The 26942-nt window shown below is 56.5% G+C and overlaps 1 protein-coding gene across 14 annotated transcripts; it reads left to right on the top strand.

Annotated features, from left to right (window-relative positions):
• Window positions 1-627: 627 nt before the first annotated feature.
• Window positions 628-25976, top strand: WIZ (WIZ zinc finger). Of its 14 annotated transcripts, none has more exons than XM_037141892.2 (13): window positions 628-765; window positions 2040-2303; window positions 7178-7250; window positions 8849-10977; window positions 12013-12336; window positions 16239-16409; window positions 17579-18082; window positions 19128-19523; window positions 20120-20674; window positions 21687-22214; window positions 22411-22830; window positions 23129-23324; window positions 24343-25976. In XM_037141892.2, exons 2-13 carry the CDS (start codon window positions 2099-2101, stop codon window positions 24500-24502), a joined length of 5661 nt encoding a protein of 1886 aa, XP_036997787.2. In that variant the 5' UTR covers window positions 628-765; window positions 2040-2098; the 3' UTR covers window positions 24503-25976. The 14 variants fall into 14 exon arrangements, with proteins under 14 accessions (XP_036997787.2, XP_053524102.1, XP_053524101.1 ...); XM_053668127.1 differs by having other exon boundaries at window positions 9218-10977; XM_053668126.1 differs by having other exon boundaries at window positions 23129-23217; window positions 24343-24435.
• The last annotated feature ends 966 nt before the right edge of the window (window positions 25977-26942 follow it).

A 26942-nucleotide genomic window follows, 5' to 3' on the forward strand; every position in this document is an offset into this window, starting at 1 on the left:
CATGTGGATGGGTGGTGGCTGGGAGAAGGCAACAGGCATATTATGTGTGTGTAATAGGAGGCTGCAATACTGGGGGTTGGCTGGAGAAGAGGGGCTTAGCAGTGGGAACCTAGGGTAGGGTCTAGGGCCATGGAGGTTCTGAAGTCCAGTGTGGATAATGAGGAAGGAGGGAGTGAGCTTGTGGTTGGAAGGTAGCTGATTGGGGCCTGAAGGCTAAGGAATGACTGGGTGGAGTCCTCAATGATCTAAGTGACCCATTGGGGAAGTTCTCTGCCCCCTTCCCACTCTTCTAGTGCTATTAGCGAACATAGCATTGGAAGAACCAGTGGAGTGATGGGCCATGTGGGTGGGGGGCAGGAGGACAAGAGTGTTGTCATGATAATAGAGCCTCTCCCTGGACTCCCAGTCTGCGGGGCCTTTAAGGGTGACCCGCCTGGCCACTCCCAACATGGCGCGCCCGCGCTGACCGCTCCCGTTCCGGGGCGCCACTGAGGGGGGCGGGGGGGGCGGGGGTTGCTATCCGGACCTCCCCATCATGGCGGCGCGGCGGGGCTGTCGCGCTTAGGTCACGGCGGCGCGCCGGGGGGGCGGGGCGGCGGGGGGAGCGATTTAAAGGGACAATGTCCCCCGAGCGTTGGAGGCAGCGGTGGCTGCTAAGGCCGGGGTACCGGTACCGGTAGCGGCAGCGGCGGTAGCAACAGCGACTGCCGCATCAAGGAGGGGAGCTCCGAGCTCCGGTGCCTGGCCAGCGGCGCCGCCTCCCTGGTGAGGCCCGGTCTGGCCTGGGGAGCCCGCGGGCGGGGCGGAGCCGACGCGGGGAGGGGGAGGCCCAGCCGGGCCGGGCCAGGCGGGACCCCCCGGGGCGGGGGGCGGGGGCGGGGCCTTCAGGGGCGGGGCCTGGTCGGGGGCGGGGCCGCACAGGTGGGGGGAGGAGCGGGGGTCCTGGGGCAGGTGTCCCCCCCACCTCCGCGCGTCCCGCGGGGTCTCCCGCCCCGAGATGCACGGGCGGAGGGCGCAGCTCCTGGACCTTGGTCCCCCGAGGGGTGCTCTGGCGCGGCGCCACTCCCACCCCTGAGACTCCCGGGGGGCGTCCAGGCAGGATCCCCCTTCCTCACGCTGCCAAAGTGCTCCGAAGTTGCGATCCCACCGGTTCCTCGCCGGTATTGCCCACCCGGTGGGTACCCGCAGGTGCTTCCTTCAGGCCTGGGCAGGGACCCCCGCCACGACTGCCAGTCCTCGGACGGGCCCCTTGGGAGCCCCCAGGCCCCCAGGGCAGCGCCCGCAGCCAGGCCTGGAACCCCGGCCCCGCCCCGGTTGCCTGGGCTCGGCCTCCCCACCATCTCCCCAGGGAGGGCGCCTCATTCCTGCCCTTCACTTTCCGCCGTTACCTTGAAGGTATTTATAGGTGTAGAGGACAGCCCCCACCCTCACAGCCTCCTCAGGGTCCTCATTTCTGGACCAGGAGCCCCATCCGTCCCTATTGCCTACAGACTAGAGAGATATTGGGAGGGTCGAATGGAGGAATCCAGGCAGGGTGTGCATGAGGGGTAATATTGGGGGAAAGCGAAGGGGTTAATCTGGGGTCACTTGAGGCTGTTGTGAGGGTGAAGGTGTTAATGCTGGAGAACCCTAAGACTGTGGGTGGAAGGCTAGAGTGTGGGAAAGTGCAGGAGTAATGATGGGAGGGACTTTAGACAGGGTCTAAGATCAGAGTGTTAAAGTGGCCAGCATGCATGCCATGGCAGGGGCATAGGATATACGTGTGCCTGGAAGTGAGGGCACTCTCCAAGAAGTGATAAGATTAATGCTGGAAGAAAACAGGTGGCTGAGCGTGCATGTGTAAAAATGGGCAAACTGAGGCAAGCACAGGATCTATGTAAAGAGTGTTCTCCGTATATCTGTATAGGACCCCAGCACACCTGGCCAGGAGGTAAACTGAGGTACTGGCCTGCAAGAATGAGGACTACAGCTCAAGGAAGGAGAAACTGAGGCAGAGTCCCTTTTCTACCTCTCCTAAGCACCTGTCTCTCTGCCTCCAGGCCTACAATGCCTCGCTGAGCCAGCCTGGCAGCTCAGTGGAGCCAAGCAGAAAGCATCCATGGATGGACCCCTGGCAGGTGGCCTGGCTGTCCCAGATCGTCCTCGGGGCCCTGAGAGACTGCCGGGTCCAGCACCAAGGGAGGACATTGAAGGTGGAGCTGAGGCTGCTGAGGGGGATGGTGGCATCTTCCAATCCACCCATTACCTGCCTGTCACCAAGGAAGGCCCTCGAGACATTCTGGATGGCAGAGGTGGCATTTCTGGTAAGAGAGTGGGCCCTGTGGCCCTGGGGGAGCATCCAGCCCCATTCCCAAGGCTCAGACAGGGCCAATTCACTCAGCCCATCAGGCACTGAGTTGAGATTCAGATTCTCCTTGGGTCCAGAACCTTCTCTTTGCACTCTGCTTAGTTTTTCATTTTCTAGTAATTAAAACAGAGGCCCTGCAAGCAAATGAGCTACCTGACCAAGGCCCCACAGTGGGTAGCAAGGAGCTGAGACTTGAAATCAGATCTGCCTTGCTCCCTCCTCTGAGCACACAAATTGGGTTCAGGTGCCCAGCTTAGAACCTCAAGCTCCCTGCCCCAAGTCCACTTGTTCCCCAGGGTCATCCACTTGTACCCCAGCAGTCTATCCTCACACTGTCTTGCTGCACTGTCTTGGTGAGTCCTCCCCATGAGCCATGTGCCAAAACAGCTTGTGCCCTCTGGTGGCTGGGGAGAAATTGAGTTGTCAGGGATGCCAGCCACCCCTTTGTGCCTCAGTTTACCCAGCAGAAAGAGATTTCACACTGTCCCCTCCTGAATATTTGTTATTCATTAAATTCTCAGCACCTACTAAATGCCAGTTTTTGTTGTAGGCTGGAAATATAGCCATAAACAAAAGACGCACAAGTCCCTGCCCTCAGGGGCTTAACATTCTAGTAAGGGAGACAGACAGCAAGCAACCAAATAAATTAGGGCTGGTAGTGACATGCTGTGAAGGTATTCAATAAAGTACCAGGCCTGTGCCTGGGAGACCTGGGAAAACCTTTCCGAAGGGGTGGAATTTGAATGGAGTGTGGAATGAATGGTGGGAAGGGAAAGCTGGGTGGAGGAGATGGCTGGTGCAAAGGCCCTGTGGTGAGAGGTCTGGTATGGCTGGAGAGTGGTGGGGGCAGTGCAGGCTGACACATCTCCCTTCATCTTGGCCTTAAGGCCTTGGTTTCTAGGAATCTGCAAGCACCCCATTGTGGGGTGAGGGGATCCTACATGCCAAGCCCTTACACGATCATCTCATGTCATTCTCAAAAGAACCCTGTGGGGTAGTCTTGGTTATTATTATCCCATATTAAAGATGTGGAAATAGACCCTGAGGATTTAAGTTGTCCAAGGTCTTAAAGCTAGTTAGTAACCTGGCTTGACAGCCCTCCTCATCCTTAATCACCATACTCTATCAAGGCATCCTTCACCTGCCCATGTTCACCCTACCAATGCTCATGATGCTCAGATATTTACAGAGCACTTCCTCAGCTGGGTACTGGGGCACAGCCCATGACCAAGCACTCACACCATCCCCTCCCTCATGGTCCCTGCCACCTAGGATTAGGGTGACAGACCAACCACCAGCTGTTGTGATACAGTCACTGGGACTGCAATGGGGGAAGCCCATTTGGGCCCAACTTGGAAGGCATCTAGGATTCAAGGATGAGGAACAGTGAGTTAAGCAGCAGGCTCCATACATGCTATGGCATGGAGACAGCTGGTGGCACCTGAAGGTATCATGCAAGAGGATGGCAGAGAGAGACCTGTGGGTATCAGAGCTCAGGAGCCTAGCAATCCCCTCTTCCAAACCCTTAGTAACCAAGGCTGAGAGAGACCCTGTCCCAGGTTGCACTGCCCCTACAACTTCCCTACAGAGCAGGCCTAGGACCTTGACTCTGGAAGCCCCAGGGAGCAGGCTCTAGGTTCCAGGGCCTGGTTCTGAGGAGGTGGGTGCTTCTCTAACTGGCAAAAACCCCAGGTAGGCAGGCAGGTAGGTAGGTGTCTCCTCCGTAGACCCCAGTAAATCAATCAGGATCCAATGCATGTGCCTGGGGAGGAGGGGAATGTGGCTGCTGGTGGGGGCCAGGCCCAACTGGTGTCCCTGAGTAAATGTGGCATAGGGTGGGGATGGCTTGAAGGGGAGTTTCAGCCTGGAGGTTGGAAAAGGGCCTGGGCTTCAGACATGGCATTTCCCCTTTCCCTTGCCGCCCTCTCGGCCTGCTCCACCCCCCCTTCCCTGGCATGGGCACCTGCCCTAGGAGTCTTGTGATGTCTATAAATAGGAATAGTTTCTTGGGCTGCTGTTCCACCCTGAAGCCTGGGCCCTCTGTCAGTCCCACCCAGCCCTCGGTATCCCCCAAGGGTACCCCTGAAATGGCTACATCTCTTCCACCTGGACATGGATGTGTCCACTGCCTCTTCTGTCCTTCTGTGGGTTGTTGGCTCCCACATCTTCCTGGCAGCCACCCACCAGTGTCTGTTCTGTCTGGTTGGCCTCCCAGGAACAGCCACGGTTTGGGGGGCTAAGACAGTCCACATGGATTGATGAAGAGTTTGGTGTGTACTGGCTTTGAGACCAAGGGGTCGGGGGGTGAAGAACACATCTGCCCTTGTGGAGCCCCAGGCCAGAGAGGAAACCAGAGCATGGAGTGAGCAGGGGCCTGAGACTCGGGTCAGCCTCCAGCTTCCAACCTGCGACATCTGGGGGCCCCTCTGACCCCATGGGTGCTCCTACCCCTTTCTTTTCCCACTTCCACTACCTCTGTGGATGGAACATTTATTGTCATCTCCGTGGCACCAGTTGCCTGCCATGTGAGACTGAGTCGTGGCTATTCCCACTATACAGAGGAGGAAACTGAACCTTGGAATGGGAAAGGCATGCCCTTCCTGTCACCGGTGGGTCTTGAACTAGGATCTGTCTGACTCCAAAGTCTAGTTTTTTTGCCACTTAGCCACGCTGCCTGGCTCGGGGTTCAAGCTGCTCACAGACACGCTTCTTGTATTCCCTCATTTGCAAACCTTTTGGGGATCCCAAAAGCAGGAGTTCATGAGGGCCCCTTGGCATGGCCATTGCTGAGGCCTGTGTCCTGGGCACCTCATCTGACCGATAGGGATTTCTGAATCTCTGCCAGCTGGGTGAGCTCCTGGCCCCCAGGTGTCTTAGATATGGGACTCTGCTTGGCCTGCTTCCTTCAAAGTCACTGCCACTAAAAATAGGAGCCTCACTGGAGCTGCTCAAAGAGGCCAGGGAGGCCCCCTGGCTCATTGCATTCTTAGAAAATGGCAGTCACAGAATCATCAGATCTGGGATGCCCAGAATCTTAGCAGCTTGAGGTCCCAGAATCTCAGAAGCAGGACACTGGACCCTGAGACTTGGAGCTGTGCTGGGGCCCGTTGCTGGTGAACTGGTTGCCCTAACCTGAGACACAAGACCTCTGCTGCTGTGGTCTTGCTCCCTTGGCTGGTTCAGGCCTGGCTTTCCACCCTCTACAACACCCCAGCCGCCTCATCCTCCTACATCAACACTGGCCCTTGCATCCACACATACATACCCCCAGCACGGCTCTGCCCCCTATCTGTCTACTCCAGGGGTTCTCAAACGAGGGGCACTTCTGCCCCCAGGGGACACTGTAGCCATACCTGGAAACATTTTTGGCTGTCATAACTGCAAGGGGGAGGCAGGGATTACTGGCATCTAGTGCGTAGAAATGAGGGATGCTGTTCAATATCCTACCATGCATAGGGCAGCTCCACCAAAGAATAATGAGCCCCAAATGTGAACCAAAAGTGATAAACTGCTCTGGACAATGAATTTCTACACTTCCCTCAGCATACTTACCTTCCTGAAGCCACACAACAGTCACAGCTCTGCCGTGTAGAAAGCCCCTCAGGCAGTGATCAGGACTCTCTGACCTTTCTATCTGTTCCTGCTCATACTTTTTATTCTTTGGCTCCTGACAGTCAGCTCTCACTGTCCTGGGCAAATTTGACGGTGGGGGATTGGGAAAAAAAAAAAAAGAGCCCCAGCTCCAGTCCTGTTTCTGGCCCTTCTTCCAATTGATACTAATCCAGCAATTGCATCTGTCAGGCTCTGGACAGGGTACAAGTTCCCCAGTGTGTTAACCTTGGCCCAGGCTGTTGGCGGGAGCCCCGATTGGCATACTCGCCTTGTCAGGCAGGAGTGGCAGGCAGAGGAGGCACAGGCCAGGAGCCCTGTGGTTGCTCCAGGTCTCGGCTCCACAGGTGGATAATGGAGAGTTGGCTCTATCTGTGTGAGGGGTCCCAGGAGGAGATTTGATTCTAGGATGTAGGCCTGGAAGGTGTCTGGAAGGCAGGGATGGACCCTCCCTGGATCAGGCCAGAGGGTTCCTCACTCATCTGACCAGTATTGTTTGAGCACCTGTTGTGTACCAGATGCTGGGTGCCACAGTGAATGAGGCTGAAGAGTTCCCCCTGCCTTCAGGGGGTGTTTACACACAACCAGGGGACACGTGCATGTACTCATTCAGAGAAGGAGCTAAGCAGTTCAGACAGTGCTAAGGAAGAAATGAAATAGGTAATGAGAGAGAAAATCATAGGAGCTCACTTCAGCAGGTGGCTAGGGAAGGGCTCTTTGGGGCAGAGAGGATAACCAATGCAAAGACCCTAAGGCCAGAAAGAGTTAGGTGGGCTTGAGGCTTTAGCAGCAGTTGGGGGTGGAGTGACTGAGGGGTGAAGAGAGGGAGGTGAGGCTAGAGAGACCTGCAGAGGTCTGACCTCGCAGGCCCTCAAGGGGTCTCATAGGTGGTGCTTGGGTCTTGCTTTTATTGTAGGTGTGAGGAACCAGGTGAGTTTCTACCAGTGTGTGACTTTAAAAAATCACCCTGGCTGTCCATCAGGGACAAAGAGGAGGATTGATTGAAGGCAGTAAGCCCCTGGTCTCCCCAAGGAGAGCTAAGGGGGCTCCTCCAAGGAAACCCCTTTCAAAGCTCAGGAATGTAGAGGCCAAAGGCCTCTCAGTGGAGAGGGTTGGGGAGCCGGGCCCTCACAAGGCGCCTAGTCGGGCTCCCAGAGCTGGGGTACAAAGGGTCCCAGCCAGGGGACACCAGCCCCTCAGGGTCTCCCCTCTCTGTTGCAGACGGGCAGCCCCATCCTGGCCTCAGCGAAGCCCTCCCCCGTGCCACCTCCGCCACCCATCGGATCAGCAGCTGGTGAGTGCCATGCTGGCCCTGACCTCAGGGAGGGCAGGGGGGCAAGCAAGATGTGCCCAGGCCTGAGGAAAGCCCATGGAGTGAGAAGGGGACCAGAGGGTTGATCAGGAGGCCAGGAAGGAGGAGGTGGCTCCCAGCAGGCAAGCCCCCGGGCATGTGCAGGGGGTATGGGGAGGACTGGGATGCACACAGACAGTCAACTCTCATTATCCCTGCCAGGAGCAGAGCCAGAGGGGTAGGAACCTGGAGGTTGGATCCTTGGAGTCCTGTCTCTGCCAGGTGATCCTTAGAATGTTGCCAGGCCTCTCTGAGACTCAGTTTCCTCATCTATAAAGTCCCTAAGATGCACCTTATGAACTTGTCTTGAGGATCCAAGGATGTTGAATGGAAATAGGAATCAATAGCAAAACTGACGGCAGTGACCCTTCAGTAAAAGGCTTGGCGGGTGCCAATACATAACAGTCACACCAGGATTAATAATAGCTCTCTGTTATTGAGCACTTACTGTGTGCTGGGCTCTTGGCATAGGTTTACCCTACTGAATTTTTTCCACAGCCCCGGGGGAGTGGTTTTGTTAGTATCTCATGTCACTGATGGGGCTTAGAAAAGTGGCTCCATGATTTCTGGCTGGCCTCTTGGTGTGGTTGACAGCCCCTTGTGGGGCTGGGATCTTGGAAATGAAGGGAGATGGATCTGGAGCAGTCATAATAAGGGCCCATGTTAGTCATGGGCTGACCAGAAGCCAGGCTTTGGGCCAAGTGAAGCATTGCCTCAGCACTGAGTTGTGCCATTTCCACCCTGCACTTCATGTGGTCAAGGTCCCTGTTGAAGGGCTGTGGTTGGGATCATTTAAATAACCACCCCTCACATGTTAAGTTTTCTTCAATTATGGATATGAAAGCGCTTCTTAGATGTTGCATAGGGCATGGAAGCTCCTGGTTCTTGGGACTTGTCCCATTTTTAGGACTGAAGCTTAGTGAAGTGGCCTTCGCTCACCTTCCTCTTCCCCCAAAGGAGGTCAGGGTCACTGGGGCCAAAGGCTTAGTGGGAAGTTTGCACCTTTCTTGGCTGCTCTTCTAAGAGGGGACATGTGGCAGGAGTGGGGGGGACTGGCAGGGGGAGCTATGTCCTTAGAGCTGTGTATGCCACAGAGTTTCAGCAAATTTGCTGGAAAAGTGAAACTGAATGAACTAAATCACCCCAGTTTGGGAGGACTAGTACAAAAGCAGCCTGGAGCATAGGTTAAAGCCTTGGGGCTTCCCTGGGGACAGATGAGAGTTGACTGTGCCAGCAGACTTGGGGACATGCCTATAACCCCAGTGTGGTCTCCACATACTCCCCTACAGTGCAGCAGGGCTAGGCTATATGCACAGGTAATCCTCAGAGCTGAATCTGGCTTTTAGCTGGATGGGTCCACATGTACTTCTCCCACTTCCCCATCCTCACACCCATATTCCCAACCATTCTGAGGTCGGACTTGGGCTGGGTCTCTGGGGCCTATCTCAGATTGCCTGGGAGGACCACTTTCCCCTGCTCATGGCTAACTGACGGAAACTGAGGCCCATGGCTAACCTATCCCCATTGGCACTTCCTTGCAGCTGCTGGGATGGAGGCAGCCTGGACTTCCGGCCGGGCTCCCCACCACCCCATCTCCTGGGCCACTTCCCTGGCCTCCCTGATGGCCCAGGGCCCTGGGAGCACCCCCTGGTCCAGGAAGCCGGGGAGGGCATCCCATCTGAGCAGAGGTTCGAGGATTCAGTCATTGTAAGAACTGTGAAGCCCCGTGCTGAGCTCGAGGGCTCTAGAAGGTTCTTGTACCACCAGGGTGAACCAAAACTCTTGGAAAAGCCCCACCAGGGCCACTCAAGTTTCAGCTGGCTCCAAGATGCAGATGAGCAGTCCCCACCCCAGGAAGCAGGGCTGCCCCTGGACCTGCCACATCCACCACCACCTCTCCCCTCCTTCAGGACAGTGCTGGTGCCCGTGGAAGACACCACAAAGACCTTGGATGTGGCGGTGGTGGGCGCCAGAGAGCACCTGACGGATCTGGAGGGTCTGGCCCAGCCAAGTGCAGAGTGGTGCCTGCCTAGGTCAGCCACAGAAGTGGCCACTCAGACCTGGATGGTAAACTCCGAGGCATCTGTTGAGCGACTGCAGCCACTGCTGCCCCTAGTCCGGACCAGTCCCTACATGTGTGAGCTGATGCAGGAGGTAGCTGAGGGGGTGGCCAGCCCAGATGAGGATGAGGATGAGGACCCAGCCGTGTTCCCGTGTGTGGAATGCAGCATCTACTTCAAGCAGAAGGAGCACCTTCTAGAGCACATGAACCAGCACCGCCGAGCCCCAGGCCAGGAGCCCCCAGCTAACTTGGCCCCACTGACCTGCAGTGAATGTGGCTGGGACTTTGCTGACCCCCGTGCCCTGGAGCAGCACCGGCAACAGCACCAGGCCTCCAGGGAGAAGATCCTTGAAGAGATTCAGAAGCTAAAGCAAATTCCAAGTGATGAGGGCCGGGAGGCACGGCTACAGTGCCCCAAGTGCGTTTTTGGCACCAGTTCCTCCAAAGCTTTTGTGCAGCATGCTAAGCTGCACATGCGCGAGTCTCCCGGCCAGACTGCCAAGGAGCCCTTTGGGGGTAGCAGTCCAGGCCCTGATGCCACTGCCCTCAGCTATCAGCCCTATGGAGCCTCCTCAAGCCTTAATACGTGTGTTTTCTGTGGCTTCCCAGCACCCAGTGAGAGCCTTCTCAGGGAGCATGTGAGGCTTATACATGCCCGTCCCCACTGGGAGGAGGATGGCGATGCTTTCGAGGAGGACCCAGCCAGCCAGCCTGGCACCAGCCAAGGTTCATACGCCCGCTTCCCTGAAGCTGCTGAGGACTACTTTGGCAACGCTGAACCTGTTTTGGCCCCCACATGGCGGGAGAACCCTACTGGATACGACCCTAGCCTGGCCTTTGGCCCAGGCTGCCAGCAGCTGAGTGCAAGGGATTTCCTGTTGTCAAAGCCACTGCCGCACAACATGGTCCAGAGGCCCCTGGGAAGGCCAGCCTTTCCCTCACCACTAGCATCTACCCCCTACTCCTTACAGCCCAGTAATAGCAAAAACACTGTCTATCTGCAGGGACTCCCAGCCCAACTGGGGGACCAGAGGCACCCCTGGAGTGAAGAGGAGGGGGAGGATGTACAACTGGCCTCGGAAATGAACTTTTTCCCTGAAAATGGGGTCTTTCCACCCCTAGCCATTCCTGGCTTCATCCCAGAGCCAGCACTGGAGCTGAAGCGGACTTTCCGAGAAGCCCTGCAGGCAGCCAAGGCCTCACCGGCACAGCAGCAACAGCTCCTTGGGATGGTACCAGTTGTGCTGGTGGCTAAGCTGAGGTCCCAGGTCCTGGCTGCAGCAGCCAGGGCCCCCCCAAGGCTGCAGCCCGAGGAGCTGGGGCTAGGGGGCAACCACCCCCTGGACTTTTTGCTCCTGGATGCCCCACTGGGTGGCCCACTGGGGCTGGATGTGATCCTGGATGGGGACCCAGCAGTGGCATTGAAGCATGAGGAACGGAAGTGCCCCTACTGCCCCGATCGCTTCCACAATGGCATCGGCCTGGCCAACCATGTGCGGGGCCACCTAAACCGTGTGGGCGTCAGCTACAATGTGAGGCATTTCATCTCCGCTGAGGAGGTGAAAGCCATCGAGCGCAGGTTCTCCTTCCAGAAGAAGAAGAAAAAAGGTAGGGGGGCTTCGCTCTAGCACTCACCTCCCTCCAAGACCCCCCAAGAGACACAGCTGGGCAGCTGAGTCCGAACCGACCCTCACTCTAAATCCTCCCATAGTGTCAAGCTGGGTGAAGATGTGGCTTCCCCTCTGGGAAGACCTGTGAGCCACAGCAAAGGCAGGCACCTTGGTGGAGGTATGAGGATACCCCCATGCCCTGGCCCTTCCAGCAGCTGGAGGAAGGAGTATAGGCAGAGTAGTCAGCCCCAGGCAGGGGATTTCATTGGTTTCTGCACTTGACAAATATTTACTGAGTGAGGTCCCCTCTGTTCTGGGCTTTGGGGCCACAGCAGTGAGTGAAACAGCAGTCCCTGCTCTCCTGGATTTCACAGCCCAGTCACAGCCGTGGTGGGACCCTGGCTGGCTTCAGAACCTCTGGGGCTGCCTGTGAGGTATGCAGAGTTCCAGGCACCAAAGTTCTGATTCCAGGGGTCTTTGTCTAGCACAAATGCCCTGGGTAGTTCTGATGCTGGCAGACATGGAGACCACTTTAGGAGATGCTGGTATGGTGTTTGAGAGTGTGTGTGTGCACATGCGTTGGGGGTGAGGGACATGGATAGATAGCCACAAAACCAGGCAGTTATGTGATAGTGAGTGACCAGGGCTGTGATGAGGGAAGAAGCTCTGGGAACATGAGCTCTAGACATCGATTAAGATAAGAGAAGGTCTTAATCGATCACTTACCCAAATGATTGCAAATCTACTACTGGAGAAATGTTTGAAGGTGGGGTCCCTGATGCTTCGAACTGTTCATTTGGGGGAACCTAGGAGGTCAGGAGAAAAGGTTTCTTGGAGTTGTGGGGAGACTTAGGAGCTGACACATCAAGCAGGAGCATGATGGGCAAAGGGGAAGGGAGGCATCCAAGTGAGGAGCAGCACCGAGTGTGTGATCCTCGGAGGGCGAGCAGTCCCAGGAGAGTGAAGGGCTAGGGTTAGAGAGTCACCCACCTCTTTCTGTCTCAGGCAGTCCATGTCCACTCTCTCTCCACAGTGGCTAACTTCGACCCTGGCACCTTCAGCCTGATGCGCTGTGACTTCTGCGGGGCCGGCTTCGACACGAGGGCTGGCCTTTCCAGCCATGCCCGGGCGCACCTGCGTGACTTTGGCATCACTAACTGGGAGCTTACCGTCTCACCCATCAACATCCTACAAGAGCTTCTGGCCACCTCAGCCACGGAGAGGCCTCCTAGCTCCCTTGGCCGTGAGCCTGGGGGGATGCCTGGTGGCTATCTGACCTCCCGCAGGCCTCGATTACCTCTCACAGTGCCCTTCCCGCCCACCTGGGCTGAAGACCTGGGGCCAGCCTACGGAGATGGTAAGGGGAGAGAGGGCGGGCAGGTCTGGAGCCCTGACCCTTCCCAGGAGCCCAGAGGGATGAAGAGATGGGTGGGGGCAGCCACTCCTCTTTCCTGAAAATGTTTCAAGTTACTCTACAAAGTACATTGAGAACTGTTCTCACAACCACCCTGCCACTTACCGGTCACTTCTGTTTCACTCAGGCTGGCCCAGGGCTCCTCCTAGATCCAGTTCCACCTTGCCTTGCCTGACAGTTATTTTAACACACTTACTGGGCTCTTACTAGGAGCCACTTACTCTTCTAAGCACTTTACAAACATGAATTCATGTACATCCTTCTAACAACCCTATAAGGGTGGTATAATGAGCCCCATTTTACAGATGGGAAAACTGAGGCACAGAGAGCTTAATTAACTTGCCCAAGGTCACACAGCCAAACGTGGCAGAGCTGGAATTTGATACTCCAGGCAGGTCAAACTCCTGATCCTTGCTCTTCATGACATCTTCTATCTAGGGAAGTGCCATTTGGTAGAACTTTCTGAGATGATGGCAATGTGTTGTCCTACACAGTCACCACTGACCACATGGGGCTATTGAGCACTTGAAATGTGCAGGGTTAGTCTGATCCTATTGGACTAACCTAGTGTGGTTTTAGAATCTACACTCTAGATTTTCAATGGTGCCTAATTTATCCCGCAGCAGTGATAATTAAGTGCTTGCTGTATACTAAGGTTTAACCTCATGTATGCCACAAAGCAATTTCATGGGGCTAAGGATTGTGTTCCTGTTTTATGGGTAAGGAAACTGAGTTATATGCTTTGCCATGGCCACAAACCAGTAGAGCTAGACTTCTGAACATCATGTTTGGTGGTCTCTCTAGTGAGAGGACTTGTGAAATGCAGAAGTAATATTCTGGTGAGGAGACCTGGGGCTTGTCACCATGAAGGGATCCAGCCTTGGAAAGCCTGGCATTATGGAAGCCTTTACTGAACCCTGAGGCAGAGAACTTGGCAGTGAGGAATAGGTGGGCATTCCCCATTTTGGGGAATGGAGAAGGCACTTGAATGGGGTGGGTTGAGGGGGCTGTCCAGGGGCTGAGTCTTCCTTATTTCTCCTGTCTGGAGCTTCCAGTACAGCTTACCTCAATCTGTACTCTGGTCCCATCTGCAAGACCCCTTAACAGTGTAAGGTATTAGAGGGTCTGCAAAAGGGAGGGGAGGGCTACCAAAGCCCCCTTTCCTCCTTGGACCAAGAGGTGACAGGCACAGAGAGAGGATAGTGGCAGGTCCAGGTCACATTTTGGGGGAGTGGTAGAGTGGGGAAATGACCTCAGGCTTCTTGCCTTTTCCGGAGACTGACCCATGGGCATTTAGCTTACACACCTGGCTAGGTTTGCGGTGTCTCAGGGGTGGCTTCAAGGCACAGCTGGCAGTTTGTAGGCTCTAGGCCTGCAACTGAATGTCAGGCTCACACCCCTTACACACCCAGCAGCCAGGTTGAGCTCTGGCTAAGCAGTTTCCACCAGAAGACCAGTGTGCCAGCTTCCTAGTTAGTGATGAGGGAGCCTGTCAACCATAAGGTTTCGAGAATGCAGCCCAACACTGTCCTGGCCTTGTCCCTGTGAAGGGTAGTCATGATCAGTCTTGGCGGGGGGGGGGGCGCGGGGGACGTTTAGGGAATTGTTAAGATCCTGGGAGCCTTGCCTTGAGGGAGGATGCTGAAGATTAGGCCTAGGTTTAGGCAATGGTCCGGCGAAGCTGTCCTTAAAAGCTTCTCCCACCCCTCCCTAAGTGGGCCTTAAGGGGCGAATGCTAAATTGGAGGCGGGGCAGCAGTCAGATTCTGGCCCCACCCAGCTGTCAAGAAACAGCTGGGGGCAATTGGTTTGGATTTAGAGAGACAAGGGTTTTGCTTAAAATGTGGTTTCAGCCATATGGGGAGTTTTTTAAGGACAGTGCGGTCAGAATGTTGGGGGGATCCTCGTGGTTGGGAATCAGGGATTTTCCAGAATCCCCAACTCAGATAAGAGACTTCAGGGAAGGGAAGGGAGAAGGGTCCCAGAGCAGGTCCTAGCTCCGTTTGTCCGGTTCTGGGACCCCGGAGGCTGTTAAGACGGATGAGTGTGACCGGAGGATTCCTATCTTAGCCTTGGGACTGTACGTACTGGGGAGGCCGTTGGCTGCCCCTGGAGCCCGGCTTGCGTGCATCCGCGAGCCTCGCGGCTAGCGAGGCCCGGACCAGTGTTTCGCTCGCTGCGCTCGGCATTCGACTGGCCAACCTGGGGGCGCACCGAGGGGCGGTGCGAAGCGGAGCGGGTTCAGTGGCGGCGCTCGGCGCTCTGCTACTCCCGCCTGGGGCGGCCGCCCCGCGTGCGCCGGAGCCAAGATGGCCGCCTCCACCGCCCAGTGCCGAGTGACAAAAGCGGAGAGCAAGGCAGCGGCGGGGCCGCGCGCGGGGGGCGTCCGGGAGCGCGCGCCCGCGGGGGCTCTGCCGCCCGGCCCCCCGAGCCCGGGCCCCGCGGCCCTCCCCGCGCCGCTGCTGCCGCCGACCCCACCCCCGCCGCCACCGCCGCGGGACGGGCCCAAGGCCGAGTCGGAGCTGGGGCCCGGGCCTGCGCCCGCGCCGGGTAAGAGCCCGCGCCGGGGAGGGTTGGGGGGGGCGAAGTCGACGTCCCGTCCTCCCCGTTGCCCCCAACGCCCACCGACCGGTCTCCGGGACCGCCCCTCCCCCAAGGCCCTCCAGTCGCGCGGGTTCCCGGCCTCCTGTCGCAGCTCTCAGGGCCCCTGGCTTCAGAAACACTAAACCGCCACCCCTTGGGACCCTAGCCCGGTTTGACAGAGTTCTGGGATCGTCCCTCGCTAGAGTTCTGATCCGTACCGCGTGGAAACCAACTCCAAGTCACTTTACCCCTGACACAGCCCCTGTTCCATTTGACAGACGCACCCACTTCACTTCACCCGGAGACTTTGACAAAGTTCTGGGTGTCCCGGCCCCACCGGTCCCCTCTGCCCGCCTTCTACTTGCTTCCATAGGACTCAGCTGAGCAAGGGACCCACCAACTCCCCACTATAAAACTCAGTGCCTCCAAGGCCCTATCTGACACACTGTCCTTCCTTCTCAGAGCCCTGTCCATGCCCTAAGCACTAAACCTGGGGCTTAACAGGCCTCTCAGGCTCTTTTCTCTAAAAATTAGACCATGAAAAATGCACCTTTGACTCCCTTTCCTCATGCACATCTAATTCAGGAAGGCTTAACTGACCTGATGGATGATGCTTCGCAAACTTTATACCTAAGTTCTGTGGTTCCCATCCTGTCTCCAGTCATCTCCTAGTTCTCATTTAACCCTACTTGGGGCTCAGCTTGAGATAAGTAGGCCAGCCCAAAGACCCCCTGTTGTCTTTGCAGCTCCAGCCCCAGGTGTCTTGCCTGGTTGGAGATTCCCCACAATTCCTTGGAGCCTCCCTCCTGTCCTTGGCTCCCCATCTCTGCATTGCCTCTCTGCCTCTGACCCTGGTCTTTTCTTACCCAATCCCCATTTTGACCATCCCCCACCTGCCCCTAAGACTAACAGGTGCCCCCCTCCAAAAGTTCTGCCCAGAGAAGGATGTTCTCAGATCTTCCATGATAGGAGTCTTGGCTCAGATATGCATGGCGTCACTGACCTGTCTGTGTTCAGAGATGGGTGGAAGCTGCTCCCAGTCTCTGCTGTCAGTGGGCATCCTTGACATCCTTGCATTATACTGGCTCTGGGGGTTATGGATGGAGCCTCAGCTTTCATGGGGTGCAGCTGCCTCCAAGAGTGAGAACAGGCACCAAGGATAAGGAGGAGGGCTTCCCCACCATCATGTCCCTGCTCTCAGTCCTTATGGGGGTAGATAGCCCATGCCTTATTTAGGCTGAGCCTATCTTCCCAACCTCACAGGCCTGGGTTCTGAGGAAAACACCATGGTGGCCATGGACTTGGGCTCCCCCCCGCTCTCCAAGAAGAGCCTGCCTGTTCCCGGGCCCCTGGAACAGGTAGCCAATCGGCTGAGCAGCAAAGTGGCTGCAGAGGTTCCTCATGGCAGCAAGCAAGAGCTGCCAGACCTCAAGGGTGAGTGGCCCAGGTGGCAGGGCGGGGTTGCTGGTCAGGCTGGTCATACTCACAGGGAACTCTTGGGCCTGGGGTTTAACGTGGGGCCCCAGGATGGCCACAGCTTTCTTCTCTTCACCACTCTGAGACAGCAAGGAGATACCAGCAGTCTTCTTTTTCTTCCTTTTTTTAAAAGATTTCATTTATTTTTACTTTTAGAAAGAGGGGAAGGGAAGGGGAAAGAGAGGGAGAGAAACATCAATGTGTGGTTGCCTCTCGAGTATCCCCCACGGGGGGGCTTGGACTGAAACCCAGGCGTGTACCCTGACTGGGAATCAAACTGGCAACCCTTTGGTTCATAGCCCACGCTCAATCCACTGAGCTACACCAGCCAGGGCCAGCTGTCTTCTTTTTTTGAGCTGCTACTGCCCTGGGTATTCATGGCCTTGAGCTTCACCCTTAATGGGTGAGTGAGGGGTCTCCGGAGAAGCAGTGGGCATGGGTAACAAGGGCTCACACAGACCCAGTTCCTTGGCTGACTTTGACCCTTGGTAGCTGTGTAATCTTCCTCATGACATTGCCTTGTCTGTGTGTGGATTCTCAGGTCATTGAATAGTGACAGGCACTGTGCTGGGCCCCAGGGATGTGAGAGATGTAAAATAGACCTGGTCCTTGTCCTTAGGGTCATGATGTTGGGGAGCAAGGAGGCAAAGCAGAAGATAGGCAGGGATAAGGGCTCTGCAGAAGAGGATGAAGGGCACCACAGGGACCATGGCTGGGGCCTCCAGCCCAGTGTTTGAGGCGTGAATTGAGTGGCATATGGTGGCCAGGACTTAGCTCTGTGAAGGGTGTGGCTGGCAGGTCAGTGATTGTGTGAAGACCTGTTGCCAGGACACTGGTATGTTGGAGCTCTGAAAGGCATTTCATCAGCTGGATCACAGTAGGGATCTGTCTTCTGCTGTGTTCCCTTGGGCACAACTTTTCCACTCTCTGAGACTCAATTTCCTTATTTGCAAACTGGACAGGCCAATTCCCACCTCATTATGGTCATTTTAAGGATCACGAGGGCTTGACTATAGCAAAACCTTTGCAAGGAGCCTGGGTGAGCGGGGCCCCGGGGAAAGAGAAGTGGGAGAACAGGGCCTGTGGGGCTCACAACTGGCTCTCCTGGCCTCTGTCTTGCCCTCCAGCCCAGAGCCTGACCACCTGCGAGGTCTGCGGTGCCTGCTTTGAGACACGCAAGGGCCTGTCCAGCCACGCGCGCTCCCACCTGCGGCAGCTAGGTGTGGCCGAGTCCGAGAGCAGCGGTGCCCCCATTGACCTCCTCTACGAGCTCGTGAAGCAGAAGGGCCTGCCCGACACGCCCCTCGGGCTGCCCCCAGGCCTGACTAAGAAGTCCAGCTCGCCGAAGGAGGTGGTCGCTGGGGCCCCCCGACAGAGCCTGCTCACCCTGGCCAAGCCCCTGGATGCCCCTGCTGTCAACAAGGCCATCAAGTCGCCTCCTGGCTTCTCAGCCAAGGGCCTGCCTCACCCGCCCAGCTCCCCACTCCTCAAGAAGGCACCACTGGCCCTGGCAGGCTCCCCTACCCCCAAGAATCCTGAGGACAAGAGCCCCCAGCTGTCCCTGAGCCCCCGGCCGGCTTCCCCAAAGGCACAGTGGCCTCAGTCTGAGGACGAGGGGCCCCTAAACCTCAGTGAGTGTGGGGTCCTGGGAGCCAAGGGAGGTGCCAGCACCTGGGGGGGTGGGGGCCTCAGGTCGGGATATGGGGCCAGGGTAGGGGCAATGGAGACTGCAGCTCCTATGTCCTGGGTCACCTGGGTCAGGATGTTGGTCACAGTGCTATGTTTCCTGTTGTGCTGGTTGCGCTGCATTTTATCACCTGTCTCCCACTTTTCTGTTCCTTCCCTGGAGGCTTGGTTGTGGCTGCTAAGCCAGCCAAGGTCATCCTTGTCACTTAGGGGCAGCTTTTGGCCTTATCTGGGCCTAAGGGTTGGGGTAATGAAGGGAACCAGGGTTCCCTTGGGACATCTTAGGTCCTGCAGGTAGACAAGGGTCTACCTGACAGGAAGTCCTGTGGTTGTCCCTGTCTTCACATGCTCTTGGCCATCAGTTCTGCACAGAAGCACCTCTGATTGTGCTGGCACTGCTCTGCCTGTGGGCCCGGCTAGCTAGGGTGTGGGAAGAAACCACCTCAGACTCCAGCGAGCAGGTTTAACTTGGGCAGTTACAGACCTAGTCTTAGAAAGTTAGGTCTTTCTTCACATTGGTGGCCCCTAGAATTTAGGGATGAGCATCCCAGTTGGCACCTCAGGTTCCAATGAAGCTATTTCCACGGTCTGCTGTGCTTCCAGGTGCAGGGCCCTGAGCAGGTGTTCCCTTGGCTGCATGATGCTGGGCAGCCAGACAGAGCCCTGCTTTGTACCCGCCACTTACCCTGCATAGCACCCATAGTTGGGGTCCCAGGGAGGCCTGGGAGCATCAGATTAGATCGCTGGAACTGGGCTACTGACTCTCTACCCCACATCCTTAAGCTCTCCACACCTACTGTGATGCCAAAGATTGGGACAGGGAGCAGGACTTCCCACTTCCCAGAACCTCTTAAAATCAATCCACGGCACAAGTCTCAGACCCTGGATGGCCTGAGCAGCCTAGCATCACACCAGGTCCTCCTGCCTCAGTCCCCCAGGGCCGGCCTAGGTGGCGGCCGTGAACCCCCCCCCTGTGTTTTGTCTCCGCAGCTTTAGATAGTGACGGGGGCAGAGAGCTGGACTGCCAGCTGTGCGGTGCCTGGTTTGAGACCCGCAAGGGCCTGTCCAGCCACGCCCGTGCCCACCTGCGCCACCTGGGCGTCAGCGACCCGGACGCCAAGGGATCCCCCATAGACGTGCTCCACGGGCTCATCAGGAGGGTCGGCGTCCAGAATCGCCTCCCACCCGGGCGCGGCGTGCTGGCCCAGCTGGGGCGGCCTCCTGCCTCCACAGCCCTCTCCTTGCTCCCCCCCCCACCGCCGGCCAAGAAGGCCAAGCTGAAGGCTGCGGGTATGGCCAGCCCCTGGGGGAAGCAGGACCTCTCGGCCGCCGCAGCCGCCGGCATTTTCTGGGCCTCTGATGTGGAGCCGTCTCCTCTCAACCTCTGTAGGTTCTCGCTTCAGCTGCCCCCTCCTCCCTGCAGGCCCTTGAGCCCCTCCCGGGGGGGGGGTCTCAGCCCCCTCCCTACTCCCTCCCTGCTGGGGCAGGGAGTGGACAGGGGCCCTTGGCAGTGGGACGGTTCTGCCCAGAGATCTTGTTAGCAGTTGGCTGTTAGGCCCTCCCTCTTGGCCTTTGACCTCCATGACTGTGACCTTCCCTGAGAATGAAGGCCAGGGGTGGGGTTCTGCCTGTTGGTGTGAAGGATGTCCATGGTTTTCCCTGGTCCGGATGGCATGTGGCATTTAGACTGCCACTTTCTGTTCTCCTGTCCCAGTCACTGTTGGGACCCTCAGAGCTGTGGAATCTTGGTTCCGTCCTTCTCCACCAGGACTAAGGGCCCATGGCCCTCTGGAGCTTCCCCTTGCTCCTGCTGGGTGTCTGGCCCCCACCCCTGTCCTCAGTTCCCTGGTCTGCACCTACCCTTCACTACCACCCCAGTCTGCGGGTGTGCTGCTGCCCACACCCTGCTAACCAGGAGACTTGCAGGTGACAATGCTGATGGTACCCATGGTGTTAACTGCCCCTCTCTCCTCCTGCTGCAGCCTCAGGCCCAGAACCAGCTCGTGACATTCGCTGCGAATTCTGCGGTGAGTTCTTCGAGAACCGAAAGGGTCTGTCCAGCCATGCGCGATCACACCTTCGGCAGATGGGCGTGACTGAGTGGTATGTCAACGGCTCGCCCATCGATACACTACGGGAGATACTCAAAAGACGGACCCAGTCCCGGCCTGGCGGACCCCCTAATCCACCGGGACATAGCCCAAAAGCTCTGGCCAAGGTGGTGGGCAGTGGAGGTCCTGGTAGCTCACTGGAAGCCCGCAGCCCTGCAGACCTTCACCTCTCGCCACTGGCCAAGAAGTTGCCACCGCCACCAGGCAGCCCCCTGGGCCACTCACCAACTGCCTCTCCTCCTCCCACGGCCCGAAAGATGTTCTCAGGCCTGGCCACATCCTCCCTGACCAAGAAACTGAAGCCTGAACAAATGCGTGTGGAGATCAAGCGTGAGATGCTGCCGGGGGCCCTTCATGGGGAGCTACACCCGTCTGAGGGTCCCTGGGTGGCGGCGCCACGGGAAGATATGGCCCCCTTGAACCTGTGTAAGTGTGACCCTGGGGCAAGGCATGGAGAACAGGTCAAGTTGGGGGTGACCTCCCCCTCTTCCTTGGGATACCCAGAGGGCCCAGGGTTGAAATGGAAGGGAGGATACACAGGTCCAGAGGACTAGGGGCTGGCTGTACAGCCCTGCTACACTGACCCTTAACTGAGCTGCTGCTTAATTCTCTCTCATACATTCAGTGATGGCAAAAAGACTCTATTTCTTGTGTCATCTTCCATCAGCTGGTTAGTGGCTATACTAACCATATTCCTAAAGAGAAAGATTGCAGGGATCGATTAGCGATATCTGCCATGGGCAGGAGTAGAGATCCACTAGAAGCCAGTGTCTAAACTGTCTTTTTGACATTTGTGGTCACTAAGTGCTTGACATTTGGAGTCAGGTTGAAGTTAGGGTTTCAGCTGTCCCACAGTCTAACAATAAATGATCTTGGGCACGTTTTCTCTTTTGGAAGATGGAAATCAGCATGGTCTCCACTCTGTATGGTTTTCTGAAATATAAAATGCTTAGCATGGTGCCAGGTGAAAAATAGCTCAGTGTGTGCAGTCAGTAGTTGTAACGTCCCTGTCACTTACTTACCTCTTGCACTGTCAGGTTGGCTGAGCTCTTCCTGCACGCCCCGCAGATGAGGATGGCCCAGCCCTAGGCTTTAGTGCTCATGTGATTTCATGTCACTCAGTGCCATGTGCTCTGAACTGCTGCCACTTTAGGCCATCCCAGTGACACTGGGAGGTGGAAGTTTATCTACATTTTTCGGAGGAGGAAAGCCCAGGATCAAGGGAGTGCTTGCTCTTTAATATGTCACCATGTCACAGGGAATCATTTGGAAGCCCACTAGACTTTAAGATAGCAGAGCAAACAGAAGAACTAGATGTATTCAAGGGCCCCTGGAGGCAGATGAGGGAGCAGGGCAGTTAACACTAGCCTCCAGCTTGGAGGCCTCCTGCCAGTAGCCACCTCCCAAATATTTTCCCCTCTTCCCCAACTCCTTGCAGCATCTCGGGCAGAGCCGGTGCGTGACATCCGCTGCGAATTCTGCGGTGAGTTCTTTGAGAACCGCAAGGGCCTGTCCAGCCATGCGCGCTCCCACCTGCGACAGATGGGTGTGACTGAGTGGTCTGTCAATGGCTCACCCATCGACACACTTCGGGAGATCCTTAAGAAGAAGTCCAAGCCATGCCTCATCAAGAAGGAGCCCCCAGCTGGAGACCTGGCCCCTGCCTTGGCTGAGGATGGTTCCCCTACAGGGGCACCTGGGCCCGTGCAGCCTCTCTTGCCACTGGTGCCCATGGCTGGCCGGCCGGGCAAACCAGGAGCTGGGCTGGCTCAGGTACCCCGCGAGCTCAGCCTGGCACCCATCACTGGTGCCAAGCCCTCAGCCACTAGCTACCTGGGTTCAGTGGCAGCCAAGCGACCCCTGCAGGAGGACCGCCTCCTCTCTGCAGAGGTCAAGGCCAAGACCTACATCCAGACTGAACTGCCCTTCAAGGCAAAGACCCTCCATGAGAAGACCTCCCACTCCTGTAAGCAGTGGGTGGCAGGGTCTCGGGAGGGCATCTGCCGGGGCCTGCAGGGCCGGGCACTGCCTCATGCATGCCCACCCCCAGCAGGGGTCAAGGCCCCAGTGGGAGGCGGGACTGGCTCCCGACCTGGGCAGCGACTTCTGGGTACCCTTGCTCCCTTGGGACTGGGGCTCAGCAGCGCCCCCTCTGCCTGCAGCCACCGAGGCCTGCTGTGAGCTGTGTGGCCTTTACTTCGAAAACCGCAAGGCCCTGGCCAGCCATGCTCGGGCACACCTGCGACAGTTCGGCGTGACTGAGTGGTGTGTGAATGGCTCACCCATCGAGACACTGAGCGAGTGGATCAAGCACCGGCCCCAGAAGGTGGGCGCCTACCGCAGCTACATCCAGGGTGGCCGCCCCTTCACCAAGAAGTTCCGCAGCGCCGGCCATGGCCGAGAGGGTGACAAGCGGCCGCCCCTGGGGCTGGCACCTGGGGGCCTGTCCATGGTGGGCCGCAGTGCTGGGGGTGAGCCAGGGCCGGAGGCTGGCCGGGCAGCCGACAGTGGTGAGCGGCCTTTGGCAGCCAGCCCACCAGGCACTGTGAAAGCTGAGGAGCACCAGCGGCAGAACATCAACAGTGAGTGTTGGGGACAGAGGGTCATGAGGGCAATGGACACCAGCAGGGTCCACTCACTGCCCCCTCCCCATCGGGTTTTCTGCTGTGCATCTGCGCTGGAGTCACTTCCTCAGTTGCTCAGCCTTTCACTTATCCATCCACCATCCATCTGTCACTAGGGCCAGGCAGCATCCAGGCACCAGCTGTCCCGTCTTACAAATCCCCACAATAATTGCCCATTACTTGCTGAAGTCAGGAACCTCCCCAGGGGCCTTCCCCTCCAGCTTATCTCCTATCCCTCTCCCTCCTCCCACCTCAGAATTTGAGCGCCGACAAGCACGCCCTGCAGATACCTCTGCGGCCAGGGGGGGCGAGGAGGCCAACGACCTGCAGCGGAAGCTGGAGGAGGTGCGGCAACCCCCACCCCGGGTCCGGCCAGTCCCTTCCCTGGTGCCCCGTCCCCCCCAGACGTCACTGGTTAAATTCGTCGGCAATATCTATACCCTCAAGTGCAGGTATGAGTCCCTTGGGAGTGGGAGGGGGGAGGGAGGCTACCTGCCTAGGACTTGGCCACCCAGAGCCTCCGAACAGGACAGGCTGCTCAGGGTTGGGAGAGGGAGCCTCAGCGATGCCCTGGGGTGGGCTAGGCCCAGGCAGAGTCCCTTACAGACAAAGGCCCCTCAGAGCATTAGGCTGGGACCCTTAGCTTTTTTAGCCAGGGAGATCTTGACACTTAGCAGCTTAGTGACTTTGGCAAAGGACTGTCTGTTCCACATCTCAATATTCCCACCTATACAAAGGGGTTGATAGCAGACCTACCTGATTGATCTGTTATGAGGATTAAAAGAGTTGAGTGTTTATAAAACAGTCAAACTGTGCCAAGAATACAGCTCTCAACAAGTGTCTGCCTAATTAAGAAAAAGTAGGTCTTAGTTCATTTATACCAAAGTGTAGGTGGACATCAGAGGCCAGGAAACTGGGAGTTTGGGATGTGAAAGGGACACCTCAGGCCACACAGGCCAAGTCAGAAGTAGGATTTACACCCACATCTCTGCAGCCACACATGAGCCTGGGTTTGGGGCCTGTGTGCCCTGAAACCTCCCTTAGGGCTGTGAGGGCTGGGAGCTGGTAAGTTGGGTGCATGAGTAGGGTGGGTGCTTGCTAGTGCCTGACCCTCCTTTCCCCAGCTTCATCCTTCTGTCCTGGAATCTGCCAAGGCAGGATCTGTTTCTCTGCTGTCTCCAATCAGAGCGCATGCATACAGTCAGATGGTAGAAGTGCTTGGGAAGCCAGATGGCCTATACCCAGCACCTGAGCCAGCAGGCTGCCCTAAGCATAGAGATGGGCACTTCAGGGGACCCGCCAATACCCTGTGGTGGGTAGAGGTAGCTGTCCACATGGTAACATCTGGCTTCTGGGCTCCCCTCAAATCCTGGGCTTGCTCTGTCCACACCAAGCAGCAGCAGGTTTGCTGGACACTCAAGATGTAGCCAGGACACTGGCCACTCCTCCCTTTATCTGTCTCCCATGCAGGTTCTGTGAGGTGGAATTCCAGGGACCTCTCTCCATCCAGGAGGAGTGGGTGCGGCACTTACAGCGGCACATCCTGGAGATGAATTTCTCCAAAGTGGACCCCCAACCTGAGGAGCCCCAGGCCCCGCCAGCACAGACAGCGGCGGCAGAGGCCCCCTAACACAAAAGCATTCCAGATCTCTCTCGTGCCACCTCTGTCTCCTCCTCCCTCTCCTTCTTTCTTTTCTGTTCCCAAAGGAGCAAGCCAAAACCTCAAACCGGCACCCTTGGGGGCCGGGCACACTACAGCCGGGGTGTCCCTCTCCTAGTTCAAGGACTCTGGGGCCAAACCCAGGGTGTCTTCCTTCAGGCCACACCCATCCGATCCAGCCAGGGTAGTGGCCAGGTCCCTGGTGGCAGGTGATCTGGTCACAGGAGAAAGGCCCGTGCTCTCCCAATGTCTAGCAGCAAACGGGGCTCTGTTTGCCCTCTGTGGCCATTCACAAAGACCCCAAAGACCCCCTGTCCTTTTGCCCCGTGAAAATCCTCTCATACGCACGTATGTACGCATGCACCTCATGAGGCCCGGGATCTGCCCCAGCCCCCCAGTTCCCGAGTCAAATGACTACATCATGCCAAGGTGCTTGCTCAGGGGAAGACACACTCCCTCTGTGGGTCACTGGGGCCTGGGAGCCCCCACTGAGTCCACAATGCCACGGAAATACTTCCCTCCCCACCCAGAGTGGCCTTCCCAGCTGGGAAGAGCCCAGAGCTGACAGCTGCCTCCTGCCATGTCCAGGCCCCCTAGAACCTCGGGCTCTGGGTCCTGGAGGGGGTGGGGTGGAACTCTCCTCCCCCACTCCCATTCCCCTCCTTCTTTTCACTGTTCCTTTCTATGTATAGCTCCCTAGACCTTTCACTTTTTTAAAAACGCGTTTTGTGTAGAGAATAAGGAACGTGGATCTTTTTATTTTGCAATCCTGGGCCAGCTAGAAACCGGGAGCTGATCGATCTTTTAACTTTTTTCAGTGGCCACATTTTGGTTATCAATGTACTTAGAAGTATGTAAATTAGATTAAATTTCTCTTCTGGAAACACCCTGGGGCAGGCGGCCAGTGTGTCTTTTTCTGTCGAGTGGACAGGCTGACATCACTTGGTGCTGATATCAAGCCACCTCCACCCAGGGCCCTTGGAGGCCCTGGGTTTTCCCATTGGCCGCCAAGCCAACCAGACCCAGCTGGGGATGAGTTCAAGTTTCCAGCATGTTGGCCCTCCATGGCATGGCCAGTTGGGAGGGCTCTGGCTGGGTGGTAAAGGGGCTCCTGTGTGCAGAGGAGAGGAAACAAGGCTCTGAGCAGCTGGTCCAGGAAGGGAGCCAGGATGGAGACCCAAGGGCTTTCTCTAGGAGGCAGGAGCTGACCAGTGAAGGTGTGGGGACACTCTGGGTGCGGGAGGAGTACACAGCTGCCAGGAGCCGTTAGAGGGCTGGGGCTGGCCCACCATCAAGAAATGTAACCTGCCGGAAGACATGCACCCTGAACCCCAGTGACAAGGAGAAAGGAAGCTGTTGGCTCCTCTGTAATGTTATTTATTTTCTCGCTCTACAAATGTTTATTGAACATTTCCAAGATTTTAAGAGATTTTGTTGGCTGCTCCTTCTTGTTTATTACATGTGGTTTTTCAGCTTATCGTTCTCACTTGAATAGCCAAGGACTAGAAAGTGGGGATGACCTCATGGGGTGTAGACAGAAGAGGCCTCAGCCCTCTTTACCCTAGTTCCCACCATGTACCAGGCTGGGAAGGAGGGGCTAAGAACTGTTACAATATGCCCATGGGAGTGGTCTTGGCCTGCACACATGGCTTTTCTGCTTGAGGGAGGTCAGGACACATATCTTGCCCAGTGGAGGAAGGCTTCTCCCACTGCTGTCTATCTCAGGCTGTGGGTGTGTGTGTCTTAGACTTTGAAAGCAGGGAGGATATCTTGAATGAGAACTCACCTAAAGGCACATATTTCAACTTTTTACAAATTAGTTTTATTGCTTTAAAAAAAAGTAAAAGTGATATAAGCTGAGTTTTCAAAAAGTTCAAATAATGCAAGAATTTATAAATTCTACCCGAGAAGCCCTTCCTCGCCTACAATTGTGTAGTGATAGCTGTGTGAGGCCTTAAAAGGGTCAGAGGTCTTACCACTAAGGGGTCTTTTCCTAAAACTTCTGAACACACCACTTACTAAGTCATTCTGACTTGGTTGTAGAAGATTGGATGTTAACAAAATCAAGTGAGAGTAAAAGGATGGCTGTGGTATTTGCTACAAAGGGAGTTCCCCAGGAGAAGTATCCAAGGGACTGCTGTGGAGGACAGGAAGGCAGGCATCCCTGAGGGTGACACAAATGAGCCCTAAAGCTGGGATGTGTGTGTATATGTTTATATATTAATGTGCTTTGCAGAGGAAGTTTTTCAAAGCATCATAAACCTTGTCCCATGAGGCAGCGAGATATGCAGAAGCCCCCTTTGTGGGGGGGAGGAGTCATTTTACTAAAATTTTATGGAGAATTCTAACCCTACAAAAGTAGAATAGTACAATGAATCCTCTCATCTACTCATGGATTATTAACTCATGA

Source organism: Artibeus jamaicensis, unplaced genomic scaffold, assembly GCF_021234435.1.
Source record: "Artibeus jamaicensis isolate MK-2021 breed Jamaican fruit bat unplaced genomic scaffold, CSHL_Jam_final contig_477, whole genome shotgun sequence".
NCBI classification, from domain to species: Eukaryota; Metazoa; Chordata; class Mammalia; order Chiroptera; family Phyllostomidae; genus Artibeus; species Artibeus jamaicensis.

Excerpts from the sequence above, each read along its gene's own strand:
- WIZ (XM_037141892.2), top strand. The coding sequence starts at position 2,099 with ATGGATGGACCCCTGGCAGGTGGCCTGGCTGTCCCAGATCGTCCTCGG. Across the intron at positions 12,337-16,238 it reads GGGGCCAGCCTACGGAGATG|GCCTGGGTTCTGAGGAAAAC; the intron begins GTAAGGGGAGAG and ends CCAACCTCACAG. Across the intron at positions 18,083-19,127 it reads CGAGGGGCCCCTAAACCTCA|CTTTAGATAGTGACGGGGGC; the intron begins GTGAGTGTGGGG and ends TTGTCTCCGCAG.